Source organism: Rhipicephalus microplus, chromosome X (assembly GCF_043290135.1).
Source record: "Rhipicephalus microplus isolate Deutch F79 chromosome X, USDA_Rmic, whole genome shotgun sequence".
NCBI classification, from domain to species: domain Eukaryota; kingdom Metazoa; phylum Arthropoda; class Arachnida; order Ixodida; family Ixodidae; genus Rhipicephalus; species Rhipicephalus microplus.
In genome coordinates this window covers 101,872,646-101,887,140 of record NC_134710.1, presented here as the reverse complement: position 1 = coordinate 101,887,140, position 14,495 = coordinate 101,872,646, and the positions used below count along the sequence as shown (strand labels likewise).

The window sequence follows — 14,495 nt, the reverse complement described above, 5'->3', positions numbered from 1 at the left end:
CTGTAATGTTCAAAAAGGCCTTGTATTTAGACTTATTAAATTCCTAATGCTTTATATTATACAGAGTAACTTATTATACTTTAGCAAGGTTTTTTTGTGCTTATCTGTACATATTGTAAAAGTTATGATTGTTATTCATGTTTACCTGTATATTTTGTATTACTAATATTTTCTATATTTACCAATGTCTACTATAGCATTATATATCTGATGTATGATTTTATAGGAGGTCCCACTAACAGTCTCATGAATTTAAAATCTCTTAGCCAACCTGTTTTTATCATATGCATTGTATCACATGTATTGTATTTCAATTTCAATAAAATTTCAACTTCAACTCTTGAAAACAAAAAAAACTTTGCAATTGCAACAATCGGAAATATGCTAAGCAGCAGGCCAGTATACCTTTGTTTCCAGACTGCAAGTAACACAAGCAGTTTGTCACACACATAAGACCTAAAAATATTCTTCATACACTGTAGCTATTTGTGATGAGATCGAAATAGTGATGCTTCAAAAAGACAACTACAACAGCTGCATGTTGTACCACGGAATGCTGTAAACCTTGCGAGCCCTGTCATTACTACATTGTTCACCCAAGTTGATGTTTATTACCGTGACTACACATTCACACTTCATAACAAACCATTCACTTCACACCCACACCTTGCAGAGAACAGCAAATAAAGATACAAAACATCAGGTCCCAGTAAAGAAGAAACAAAAAAAGCAACTGTGAAACTGACAAAAGCACACGGTAGTAAGGCATATGTTGATGACTCTCCAGCACAAGCTCTTCAACACGCAGGCTGCTCCAGCATCCTGTGTTACTTGGGGTGTTCATGTGCAGACTTTTCTTTTGTTTCTTGCTTTTCTGGTTCACTGCTGTAAATCCACTTGGAAACAGAACCATCCCACTGAAACCAAACACTGAAATTAGCCTAACCACAACTTACAAGACTTGTAATAGCAAAACACACAACGCTGCTAAGTGTTCATATACGATGTTATTAATTTTCCCTTCAGTTTCTCCTCGTGAAATCTTAGTACCCGGGATAGTATTGTAGTGTCACACTACAGCACGATTTTGGGGAATGACAGCAGGTACTTGAGGTATTTCCGTGAAGATGCTGGTGCCTTTTTCCAAATACAGTCTAACCCCTTTATAAGAGGCATGCTCTGGGCAGCAATTCTTGTCTTTTATATGAGATGTCTCTTATAAACAGAGGACATCATATGCATTTTCCTGCCCGCCGTATTTTACTGTTGGCACACTGGTGTCTAATATACCCATTTGTCTTTTATATCAGTGTCTCTTATAAAAGAGTTCGACTGTATTAGCCTTTTACATTCTAATTAGAAGGACAAAAAAGGCTTCAGGTCCACAGACAACTGCACAACATGTCACTCTCGAATTTTTTTGATAAGACATCTCGGTCTGACATAAGAAGTCGTGAACCAGCGCACACACAAGATTACAACTTTTCGTTGCAAGTAAAAGAAACATACTTGAGTGAACATAAAAAATATAAACTAATTCCAGTATAACAAAATCTAAGGCAATGAAGCACACGGTTTGCCTGGAAAATATCCGTATTCTGCTTATAGTACACAGTAAGTTGCAAGGTCACGTCTATAAAGTTTCCTCAGATCAGTTCGTTAAAGGATACCGACACGATTTTTAGGCATCCCAAAAGAGACATCTTTTATTTCCTTGCTGTGCATTATCAACACTCTCCACTTACTAGAGCCAGACAACACGTATAAGATATTTTACTCTTAATTTTAAAGTTTTTGTAGCCCAGCATCAGCAAGTCAGCCCCACCACAGTGGCAATCATCAAGACAAACACAGTTCACTGGGTTCGCAGAATTAACGCCAAACATGCAGCCTAAATCACTGTCAAGTGTTTCTGAATGACAAATCATGATGATGATATATGGTGTTTTTTGGCGCAAGGGCCATTTGATGGCCAAAGAGCGCCAGTACATGGGACAAAGAATGTGGACAATGATTGTGATTAGCGGCTGTATAAGGGCCATAAAATTCCTCGCAATAAGGCGGGTAAAAACATACAAGTAATAAAATCATGACTCGTTCATACCCTTGCGTCCAAGGGCCGTGAGGCAAGTGCTTTCCTGTGTAGCCACCGCAGCAAAAACCTCTCTAGAGAGGTCGTGCTACGGTATGCCCGGGTATATGATATGAAAATTATGAATTTCCTTTAACAACGCTAATAATGATTTGTGACTAAAAAGCGGTTCCCTACCGACGAACATTGCAGAATGTAAAGGTATATGTTGTCGGTAGGATAGTGGAAAGTGTTGTCTTCTTAGAGTGTCTAAATGTTTACATTGAATTAAAACGTGAAGAACTGTTAATGCCTCACCACATTTATCACACAGTGGTGGATCACCACCGGACAAAAGATGTGTGTGTGTCGTGTATGTGTGTCCTATCCCGAGTCTTGTTAGTGTTACCTCTGTTAGACGTGATTTTGATACTGGTGGCCAATGGCCAAGGTGTGGCTTGATAACGTGTAGTTTGTTTTGTGTGTGTGTATCCCACTTGCTCTGCCAGTAGTCCCCGAGTTTTCGTTTGAGAGACGGCTTAAGATCAAGGGCCGGGATTGATGTGGGTGTAATGGCGGTGCTTTCGTGGGCGGATGCAGCAAGCTGATCCGCCATCATGTTGCCTTGAATCTCACGGTGCCCTGGCACCCAGCACACAACAACATGTCGGTTGAGTGTGTAGAGTGTGCATAAAATGGAGTAAAGTGAAACGAGGACAGGGTTTTTTTGTTTTTTAAGACTGTGCAGAGCCGTTACCACACTGAGGGAGTCTGTATAAATTACTGCTTTTTGTATTTGTGATTGTTTGATGTGTTTAGCTGCCACAAGTATCGCGTAAGCTTCCGCTGTGAAGATACTTGTGCCTGGATGTAGAGGGCCAGCATCCGAAAAGGAAGGGCCAACAGGAGCGTAGGACACAGAGGAGTTAGACTTAGAGGCATCTGTAAAAAACTCAGGACGTGTGTAATTGTGTTGAAGTTCCAAGAAGTATGTTCGAATATGGGCAATGGGCGCATGTTTAGTAACTTCTAGGAAAGACACATCGCAATCTATAGTCTGCCACTGCCACGGTGGCGGGTATGCTACAGGAGCCATTAAACTGTGTTCGAGTGACACTCCAGTGTCCTCAGCTAGACCCTTCAGGCGAACTGAGAAGGGCTGCCTCATTGAAGGCCTGTTTTGAAAAAAAATGGAGCTCGACAAGTCATTAATAGTAGAGTATGAGGGGTGCCTCTTGTCTGCTTTCACCTTAAGGAAGTATACAAAGGACATGTAGGTTCTTTGCAGATGAAGCGACCACTCATTTGACTCAACATAAGGGCTTTCTACGGGGCTGGTGCGAAAAGCACCCGTAGAAAGGCGGATGCCCGAATGGTGCACGGGATCCAGCATCTTCAAAGCACTTTGAGTCGCAGACTGATAAACAATGGCCCCATAATCTAAGCGGGTGCGAATAAGGCTTCTATACAGGTTAATGAGGCATTTCCTGTCACTACCCCACGTAGTACGTGACAACACTTTTATAACATTCATGGCTTTTAAACATTTTGTTTTTAAATACTTTATGTGGGGTACGAAGGTCAACTTGTTGTCCAAGATTAAGCCTAAGAATTTATGCTCGGCTTTGACGGACAGTTGTTGCCCGTTCAGTTGAATGTCGGGTTCCGAGTGCATGCCTCTCTTTCGAGAGAACAAGACACACGTGCTTTTTTGTGGGTTAAGTCGAAATCCGTTTTCATCTGCCCATTTGGAGACCTTATTTAAACCCAGCTGAACCTGCCCCTCACACATGGCCAAGTTGCACGACTTGAAGCCAAGCTGAACGTCGTCGACATATGTACAATAGAACGTATTGCGGGGAATGGACCAGTGCAAAGAATTCATTTTAATAATAAAAAGTGTGCAACTAAGCACACCACCTTGTGGCACGCCTGTTTCCTGGACAAATGTTTGGGAGAGCACACTGCCCAGACGGACACGGAATGTCCGGTTTAACAGGTAACTTTCAATTATATGAAACATTCTTCCGCGCACACCAAGGTAGGACAGGTCTCTTAGAATTCCGAAATGCCATGTTGTATCATAAGCTTTTTCGATATCGAGGAACACAGAGAGAAAATATTGTTTATGGACGAACGCATCTCTGATCTGTGCCTCGATACGAACAAGGTGGTCTGTGGTGGATCTACTTTCTCGAAACCCGCACTGAAATGGGTCGAGCAGATTATTTGTTTCAAGAAAATGTACAAGTCGGCAGTTTATCATTTTTTCGAAGACTTTGCACAAGCAGCTTGTAAGGATTATAGGCCTATAACTCGAGGGTAAAGAAGGGTCCTTGCCCTCTTTCAAAATGGGAATAACAATAGCCTCTTTCCAGGAGGTACGAATAGTGCCAGAAGACGAAATAGCATTGTACAAACAAAGTAAGGTTTTTCGGGTTTCGTTTGGTAGGTTTTTTAACATTTCATACATCACACGGTCAGAATCTGGGGCAGAAGTACTGCAGGAGTTTAGAGATGTTTGGAGCTCAGCTAGATTGAAAGCTTGGTTATATGCCTCGTATCTAGTGAATTTGTGTTCGAGTTTCTGCTTTTCTATTCTTGTTCTGTATTTTTGGAAAGTGTCAGTATAGTGGGACGAGCTGGATACCTGTTCGAAGTGTGCACCGAGGAAGTTTGCCTGATCTTCCAAGGTATCACCCTGAGTGTTTACGAGTGGAAGTGTGTGTACTTGTTTTCCTGCTATCCTACCGACCATGTTCCAGACTTTAGCCTCCTGTGTGTATGAATTAACTCCTGATAAAAACTTCTGCCAGCTTTCTTTTCTGGCTTGCTGACGCGTTCTCCTGCCTTGAGACTTTATTTTCTTGAAGGTTTCAAGATTTTCGGCTGTCGGTGAGTTCCGAAGCAGCCTCCAAGCTCTGTTTTGCTGTTTGCGCGCGTTTCGGCATTCAGAGTTCCACCATGGCACACATCGTTTTCCAGGATGTCCATTTGTTTGTGAGATGCATTTTATTGCAGCATCAATCAAAAACGCTGTGAAGTAGTTCACAGCAACATCAATGTTCAAAGTACAGATGTCATTCCAACCTAGACAAGCGATAGTATGAAACTGTTCCCAGTCGGCTCTGTTTATGAGCCACTTGGGAACACGTGGTGGACACTCAGTTACTGTCGTTGTGCTCAAAACTACGGGGAAGTGGTCACTTCCGTACAGATTACTGACGACTTTCCACTGGAGTAGAGGCACAAGAGATGGAGATACTATGCTTAGGTCTATGGAGGAGTAGGTGTTATTGGCGAGATTATAATAGGTTGGTTCTTTTCGATTTAGGAGACACGCGCTCGACGAGAGAAGGAATTGTTCGATCAGTCGACCTCGCGCGTCATACCGAGAGTCACCCCATAGCCTGCTATGCGCATTAAAGTCTCCAAGGAGAACATAAGGCTCCGGAAGTTCATCAATTAGAGAGTGTAAATCGCGTTTTTGCAGCTGATAGCTAGGAGGAATGTAAATAGTGCAGATTGTGATCAGTTTATCAAAAAGAACCGCTCGAACAGCCACTGCCTCAAGGGGTGTTTGAAGTTGTAAGTGTGTGCATGCTATTCCTTGATTCACTATGATGGCAACACCTCCGAATGATGTCATAGCATCAACACGGTCTTTTCGGAAAATAACGTATTTACGAAGAAAATTTGTGTGTTTTAAATTAAGGTGTGTTTCTTGTACACACAGCACTTTTGGCGAGTGTTCATGTAAGAGTTCTTGGATGTCGTCAAGGTTTCTGAGAAGGCCCCTGAAGTTCCATTGTATAATTTGAGTGTTCATGGTGAATGTGAAATAGTGCTGTGTGTACGAAAAGCGAGTGGTTGTTTAGACGGGGAGTTTGAGTTCACTTAACAGGGCCATCACCAGGCCCTGTTATTTGCTTTTTTGTTTTCTTGGCGCGCTCCAAGGAGCCACACCGCTCTTTCGACACCAAGGGTGCCGACGTATCCATTGCCTCCTCGGAGGCACTGGATGCCCGCACATGCGGGCTGTTAGTTCGGATTTTGGGCCTCGCCTGGTGAGGGGAGGCCTTGAGACCCAAAGACTCTGGAGTCTCCGGTCTATGTTTGGAAGTAGGCGGTGTAGCCTGGGCTACAGCCGCCTTGGGGGCAGGTGCCACAACCACCGGCTCGGTATGCGTGGGCCGGAGGGGTGGCGAGGGCTGGTGCGGCGGTGCCCCCTGACGCGCCGCATCAGCGTATGTAGGTCCATAGAATGGAGCGACTCTTCGCCGTGCTTCCTTAAATGTAATGTTCTCCTTCACCTTCAACGTAATTATTTCTTTTTCTTTTTTCCAGTATGTGCAGGAGCGTGAATATGCGGCATGGTTTCCTTCGCAGTTTACACAGTGTGGCGGTTGTTTGCAGTTCTCAGACACGTAGCCTAGGACTCCACATTGTGCACAAGTCTGGCGACCACGACAGGTTTTAGAGCCATGGCCATACCTCTGGCATTGGAAGCAACGACGAGGGTTTGGTATGTACGGCCTGATAGATGTCTTTGTGTACCCTGTTTGAATTGATTCCGGTAGTTTACTGGATGCAAATGTAAGTATTAAGTGTTTTGTCGGTGTTTCCTTATTATCTCTTCTGATGATGATTCTCTGTACATTAGTGACATTTTGGCTCTCCCTCCCCTTCAAAAGTTCAGTCTCAGTCAAGTCAACTAAGTCCATGTCAGATACCACTCCGCGAGTTGTGTTCATTGATCTATGTGGTGTTACGGTTATTGGTATGCCACCGAAATCTGAGAGACGGTCTAGCTTTTTAAATTGTTCTTTGTCACGGATTTCGAGGAGAAGGTCTCCACTAGCCATTTTGGTTACCTTGTATCCTGTGCCAAGAGTTTCGGTAAGACATCTAGAAACTAGGAAAGGAGAGACGGTCCTGGCTTGCTTTTCAGTTTTTTCACAGTGAATGACGTGGAAATGGGGAAAAGTTTCTGTTGGCTGGTTGAAGAGATTTATGTCGTCGGTGCGTACCCGCTTTAGGCCGGTACGATCAGATAGTAGAGGGAATGCGCCATGCATGCCGGTCTTATTTTTGTTCAGCAGCGTTGGCAGCCACCCACCACGGAGCCCAACAAGGGGACGCTGCAAGTTTACAGGTGCTGAAAGCTTGTAGACGTCAGCCGTACAACACTGCCATAACCCAATGCACCTAGACCAAGGTAGGCTATTTGCACAGGGTTAACCCTTGCCGCCAGGAAAATTGGAAGTAAACAGAAGAGAGTAGAAGACAGAACAGATAGATAGTGAGAGATAAAGACGAAGATGTAGGCAGAGAGAGATAGGAAAAGGCGACTGCCGATTTCCCCTGGGTGGGTCAGCCCAGGGGTGCCGTCTACGTGAAGCCGGGGCCAAAGGGGTGTGTTGCCTCTGCCAGGGGGCCTTAAAGGTCCAATCACCCAGCGTCGGCTCAACCCCCAGGATCCCCTTTTCCCCGGACACGGCAAAGCCACGCACGGCTAGGCGTGGGAGGGAGTAGAAACTCCCCCGTTAGCTCGAGTCCGTGGTGTCGCTACACACCAAACGCCTACTTGCGCAGGCGCCCCTGTGGGGCTGAATGACAAATCACTCTTTATCGTTTACGTGAATTTCTTGCAACTGACAGCAAACAGGCACCTGTTGCTAGTACAGTTAAACCTGAATATGACGAAATTCACAAATTCCCAGAAAACAATTATGAAGAGGATTTCTTTAATGCAAGTTCGGTACAGACATTCGAAAAATAAACGCATAATTTAATAAAACCAGAACTGCAGGCAGAACTAACCTAAACAGCAATAAAAAAAAACTGCATTATCCTGATAGCAAATATACAAATACTCTCGGCGGGTTTTTGTTGTCACCACCATGTTTCGTAAAAATTTCAGATTGATAACATGCCCCCGCGCATCATAACTATGTTACGAATGGTAGAAGCGCACGAGCGCTGCTGAAGCAGAGATATATGAGCTGGCCCATCTCTGTTGCCTAGAGGGCACATACAATAACATTTCCCCATGTGTTAGCACTGCTGTCCAATGCTAAAACAGAATGGAAAGCACCTGTATTTAACGAGCATGCAAAAGTGCAGAAGGGGGGGGGGGGGGTGAACTTTCATTTTAAGGGTGCGGTCGCAACCGCTGGCGCGCGTGCTTCAGCAAGCATCAGTGCGCTTTCAACGCGAAGAGACTGCGTGCAAAGAGCACTTCTCCCTGGAGCGGCCATAATTGTTTACATGAACGTTTAGTAGGAGTTCTGCAATATTGGATCTAAAAGAGTTGTCTGCCACTTTGGCCTCAGTGAATAAAACTTTGAGAGCCCAATAGACGTGTTCAGATTAGCTTCTCTAAAGAGACGGTAAGCCTCTCACACCGAACGGGTCATAAACCTTTTCGAAACAAGCTCCTTTTTTCCTTCGATGATAACAGATACATCTTTTTTGTTGGGACTCTGCCGAGAGCAGCTATACTCATCTTTGGAGTAGTAAGCCATAGCTGCCAGGACGTCCATTGGGTTCAGCCGTGTCCTTTTTACCGCATTTGGTGCTAACCATATCCCGTGTTTTGCGCGCCAGCGTCGGGATCTGTATATCATGTAAGCTGACAAGTTTAGTATAGGCGCGTGGAGTTTTCGGTGCTCTATATCGCTAAGCAACAGTGTCAACAAACGCATGCGCTATTGATACGAAGAACACGCTTCTTAGGTTTGCTTGAAGTTCTTGAACCACTGGGCACACACACTGCATTTTAGATCTGATGGTTGAAAGTGGCGGTTACACACGTTATGGTGGCACTTCACGGTTACTGTAGAATTGCTGCTAAGTTGTCTTGGCTCTGCATGAACTTTGCTATTTTGCGCATGCAGCTTCTCCAGTCACCTATGTGACAATGCTTCAGCCGCGTTTACGCACCGCTCTTGACTTCTGCCTTTTTCTTCTTCCGGCAAAAACTCATCAGCTGTTTCAGCTGAGAAGCCATTAGACGAGGACAGCATATCTCTGAGGCGTCTGAAGCAGTTCTGGCAGACGTGGTCGTTGTTATGTGCATGGCGGGCACCTTTCGACAAAAGCTTCTGGAGTGCAACCAGGCCGATGTCTTCGACCTTGCGGAAAATTCTTTGATAAGATATTTTATTTTTATGCAACATGAGGTAATCTGAACAAAAAACTCTATCCCGGCTGAAGTGGTCAGCCATCGCCTCGCTCCTTAAGGCTCAAATTACTGGCAATGCAACTATGCGTGAAACCAGCGGCACGAAAGTGATCTATCTGTTGTCTGTTCCTATGTCTCTCACCTTTAATGAGAGCAGACGTAAAACAGCGTGCACAAGTATCCACAGTGCGAATGCAAAACTGAAGTATAGTACGTTAAAATGAATTTCACGATGTTTTTGTGGATAAAGTTACGGGAGGCGTAATCTTCATCCCTACTTTGAACCATATGATCTAAAGCATTGCCTCCGAGATCCGGCGCACAGCAATTCATCTGTAGAGCAGACGACCGATGACAACTTGCCCTAAAGCGTGTTCTTCAGTCTAATGCGGCGGCAGTCTTCGTGCCCAAAATGATAAAAATTTGTTATGAATCGTTTATGAACTCATTCAACATTCAATTCTCTTACCCAACGTGTTGCAAACACATGGCCATCACAGAAGATCCATCTGTGTGTCAGTAATGGAGAGGCACCAGATATTAGAAGTCTCGGTGCTCTACGTATAAAAGTGAATTCAGATACTGTAGAATATCGTGTTCAAAATAGTTACTATCTGCTAAAACAGCCTTTCTTCACCAAATGCGGTCACATTTACTCGCGTTTTAAGCTCATTGCCGCTTTTCCGTTCCGATTTCTAGATTTCTCAACTTATGAGAGCATTCTCGAAAAGCTCTGATTTGTACTACGAATATTGTCGCTAAAAACAATATAACGCAACATGTTTTTCTATATTACTGCATGATGGCCTTCGGCTGACTATTTACGAGATTTTAGGAATAATCGAACATGGGGTTTTTTTTATTATTCAAATTTCAGTGGAGTACATGTTTGCCAATATGAGAACTTTGAGGCAATATATAAAAATTGACATTTGCCCTACGGCAGCAATAATTTATGTACCTAATGAACACACTATATCCTTAAAAGGTGTCAAGTTTGAAAACGCTGCTTGCATTACTTTCGGAGAAAAAAAAGGGGGGGAATATATAACTTATTTTAAACTGTCGCAAGATTAGACATTTTTAAAAGCTATTTTCTTAAGGTCTACAAACTTGAAACCATATGAATTCTTTTCATTAGACATGCATTTCAGGTAAAAAATATCTTCCTTGAAACAAAAATAGTTGTCTTTTTATAGCATCTGCAATTTTCGAAAATGACAGGTGATGAAATAGGTGCCTCCGTGTTGGTTAAGTTTGATATTTTTTTTTCTCGTAAGTTATGCCGTTAATCATAAAACTAAGTTGACTTTCGGGCTACCTGGTGAGAGGTGCATGAAATATAGAATACTCAATGAAATCTAAAATATCAACTTTTTGACCCGTGTCGATCTCTCGTGGAATCACCCGTATAACATTACAATTTGTTGTTATGGCATTCAATCCATTACATTCAACGCGCTGTTGTGTTGTTGCCAGAGCTAATCGCAAAGGCGACAGTCCTGCGATCTCGCTCCGGGGCGCAAAATGAAAGTGCGTGATGAGTCGTCCTCTGAAGATCTGCTGTTATCACAATGATAAGGCAGCAACACGAAAACGCAGACCAAGATTTTGCATGCATACTTATTCCAATGTTTTTGACACCTCTCAAAGGCCTTGTCCGCACAAGCAAACCCTTCGTCAAGGAGTCTTTCAGAGGTAGAAGCAATTCATACAATGAAGCCGTTGGTGTCGACGTCTAACGCTCCGCAGGGACATACTTCTTCACAGTTGTAATCATGGCTTCCCCCAACGGCATCCTCACGTGAACTGACCATCCACGGAATCTTTCGCACATGCACCATATTCCAGTGGAATGCTCGCGGCCTTCACTCGAAGCTCTCAGACTTTGGGCGACTGGTGCGAGAATATCGATTCCCTTTTGTCGTCATTTCTGTATCTCGCATCAACCTATTAGAATGAACCGATACTATTTTCATCACTCAAAGTGACCTGACGGTCTCCGCAGACTACTCATCAGCTTTCACATAGACATTCCAGCTTCCGCGATAGGCATCCTGCCCCACTATGACAATGAATATGTGTGTGCCATAACAATAACAGGTACACAAGAATACACTCTCGTCAGAGTATACCTGGAACCAGGCAGGCCTTTCGATGCTTCAAGGCTTGAAAACTTGATTTTGAGGGCACTTTCCCCACAAATCATTTGTGGAGGCTTCAATGCCCACAATGAAATTTGAGGCAGCTCATGCACTTGTGCTCGAGGAGCTAAGCTTGCAAAGCTGCTTTCAAAACATTCAATTCAACCTCTAATTGATGACAGCCTCACCGACCTATGAGGCACTACGACTACTAGCAGAATCGACGTGACCTTCGTAACAAGTTCAGTTGCTCGCAACTTTGACTGATGCACCGATTCGGAAACACATGGGAGTAATCCCTACCCAATCATAATATCAGCTGCTGGTGAGTATGTGACACTGTGGGGGTGCTGACACCCCCTGCAAAGCGGTTTGAGCCTCAAGGTGCCCATGTCTCGCGCATAGGACACATTTCAGGTTCACAACTATAAAGCGGTAGGTGGCGTTGTGCCCACGAACATTGGTTATCGCCACTATCATCATTATGGATAGTGCATAATGCTGACAGTGACGCCTCGAGGCAGGCCTGGGTGGCGGCGCCCGAGATATGAGCGGTTCTCTTTGATGGGTGGCGATTGCCGCGAATGGTTGTCTCTAGAGGTGGGTCTGCCGTAGGCGGTACAGCGGGCCGTCTGCGGTGGGCGCTTGTGGTAAGTCAAGCGTTGGCGACACCGCCTTGGGTGTGTTCTTGTATTTGTCATGTTGTTGAGTGTGGCGTAATTATACGTCAAGTTGTTTTAGAATGTTGAGCACAATTGATGTATATTAATTCGGCTGAAGATATCATCGGCCTAAAGGTAGTTGAATAAATGTGTGTTGTTTTGGTTCGGTCTGACCCCGTCTACTGTGTCCGTGCTCCGAGAGTGTGGCACTCGCCACTTCGAGACCCCATAACATCAACAGCCATCACGACATCTACAGATTTGAATGCGTATAAAGTAGCTGCAGGCAAGGGAATTACTGCTGCTACCAAGGATAATGAATTGCTCCCTATGATAGCTCATTGCCTAAAAGAATGTACACACGTTCCTACTAAAAATGACAGATTTCCGTCAAATGGTGAGAAGTGTGTAAGACTGTGAGCTATTTGCAGGGAAGATGAAAGGAAAGTTTTTCGCACAAAGTGTCTGGAAGACCTTCGAGCCTGCCGACCAACACAGCGTCATATTTGGCGCTACCTGGATAAACGTAGCTGGCAAATGCGGTGCGACTTTTGCTCAACATTAGATGTTCGCCAACCTGTGTCCAAAATGTGGTGGGTTTTCAGAGGCATGCGCATGCCACTCCAACAGCTTCACCCTTTTGCCACACTCTCCCTGCACAAACAAAAATCCCTCAAAGAGCTCTCGCAAGGTACAGCGCACTACTATCAACAGAAAGGATACTGCGCACTACTATCCACAACTTCAACACCTTGGACTTCATCTGCAGATAATGAGCCTGGCAACTCGCGGGTGGCAGTGCCAGCCCTAGACATACCTTTTACAATTGAGGAACTGAACAATGTTATCAGTGAGTCAAAACAGGCGCACATCACCCGGTCATAACAAAGTAACCTATGAAGCCATTGCAAAGCTGCCACACGTGTCCCGCCTACGAATTCTAGAATATTACAATTCCTCGTGGATGTCTGGTGTGGTCCCTGCTGAGTGGAAGCTGGCGAGAATAGTGCGCATTTCGAAACCTGGTAAACAGCCAACAAGCTACTACATCTCTTTCTGGCCTGTCCCCTACTGAGTTGCATTGGCAAGCTCATGGAACGAATGAATCACAAATGACTGACATGGTTCCTAGAAAGTTTTAACAAATTTCCCCAAGAAATGAATCGGTTCCGCCAAGGCACGTTGGCTATCGACAATGTCATCGCACTTGTCTCTTCTCTTGAAGAGAACCTCTTCGCTGATCGAATTCCGATAGCCATACTCCTTGACATCAAGGCAGCTTTCGACTCTATTCTCGCAGCCATGGATAATCTTGGCCTAGGAGGGAAGCTGTACAAATAAATTGAGAAGTATCTAAAAAAGCAAAGAATATAAATGAGCACTCCAAACGGTCCCACACAGTTCTATACCGTAGAGGAGGGTGTACCCTATAGTGCCGGGCTGAGCCCGCTCCTTTTCAACCTTACCCTGATACACATAACAAGGACATTGCCTCGAGGAGTTCACATGACGATATACGCCAATGACATCTGTATCTGGAGCGCAAGTTCACATTATATCACCAAACAGCAACTTCAAAGAGCTTTACAGAACCTTTCCATGTATTTAGCGCTCCGAGGCATGCAACTTTCACCAGAAAGAAGTACAGCCACTGCTTTCACGAGAAAAAGAATGAGCAAATATCCACTCCTCCTCGGTGGACGCCCGCTGACCTATGTACGGTCTCAAAAATTTCGGGGAATCCTCATCGACAGAAATATTTCCTGGTCTCTGCAGGTGAAGAAACCTCGAACTAGAATAGTAGCAGCAACTCAACTCTTCAACTTCATGGTCGGAACACAATGGGGATGTAGATGCCACTCAATGATACTGTTTGAGAAAGCATATATTGAAGGAACATTACGCTATTGTCTACCGATGCTTCACCGGTTATCCCCAGCAAATAAAAGAATTCTGGAAGCAGCACGCAACACCTGGCTACGAATATGTCTAGGGCTCCTGAAGAGCTCTCCAGCATCGGGAACTGTAGCGGGAGCAGGATGTCTCCCGCTGGATGTCATCGCTACCCAAGAAACCATGCGTACTTATCTTGGACATACAAGGTGAAAAGCATTTCTTGTACAGAGTTCATCTAACCCACAGCAATTCTGCATTCGGCCAAGCTGAGCAAATGCTTCAACTTCCCCCTATTAGTCAGCCACAGAAATTAATGCCTGTAACATTTCCTTTCTGCGACGCTTTTACCTCTAACTATAAAACAAGTTTTACCTGGCATCAATGGGGCAAAGACACGAATGTCACAGACTGTGCTGTTGCCGACTGTTCTCCTGCTCTTTGCTGATAATTATGCTCAGCACTCACATATTTACGCCGATGCCTCAACCACTCAGGAGACTTCCACTTATGGACTTAATATCACTTCTACAAGACAA

The 14,495-nt window shown here is 44.4% G+C and overlaps 1 protein-coding gene across 4 annotated transcripts in view; it reads right to left on the bottom strand.

Moving 5' to 3' along the window:
• Positions 1-584: 584 nt before the first annotated feature.
• The window catches only part of LOC119176292 (DDB1- and CUL4-associated factor 11), an 86,310-nt gene continuing 72,399 nt past the window's right edge, over positions 585-14,495 (bottom strand). For all 4 annotated transcript variants that reach the window (XM_037427500.2, XM_037427501.2, XM_037427502.2 and 1 more), the window contains exon 17: positions 585-917. In XM_037427500.2, coding sequence (XP_037283397.1) covers positions 828-917 — 90 coding nt within the window. In that variant the 3' untranslated portion in view covers positions 585-827. The remainder of the gene's footprint in view (positions 918-14,495) is intronic.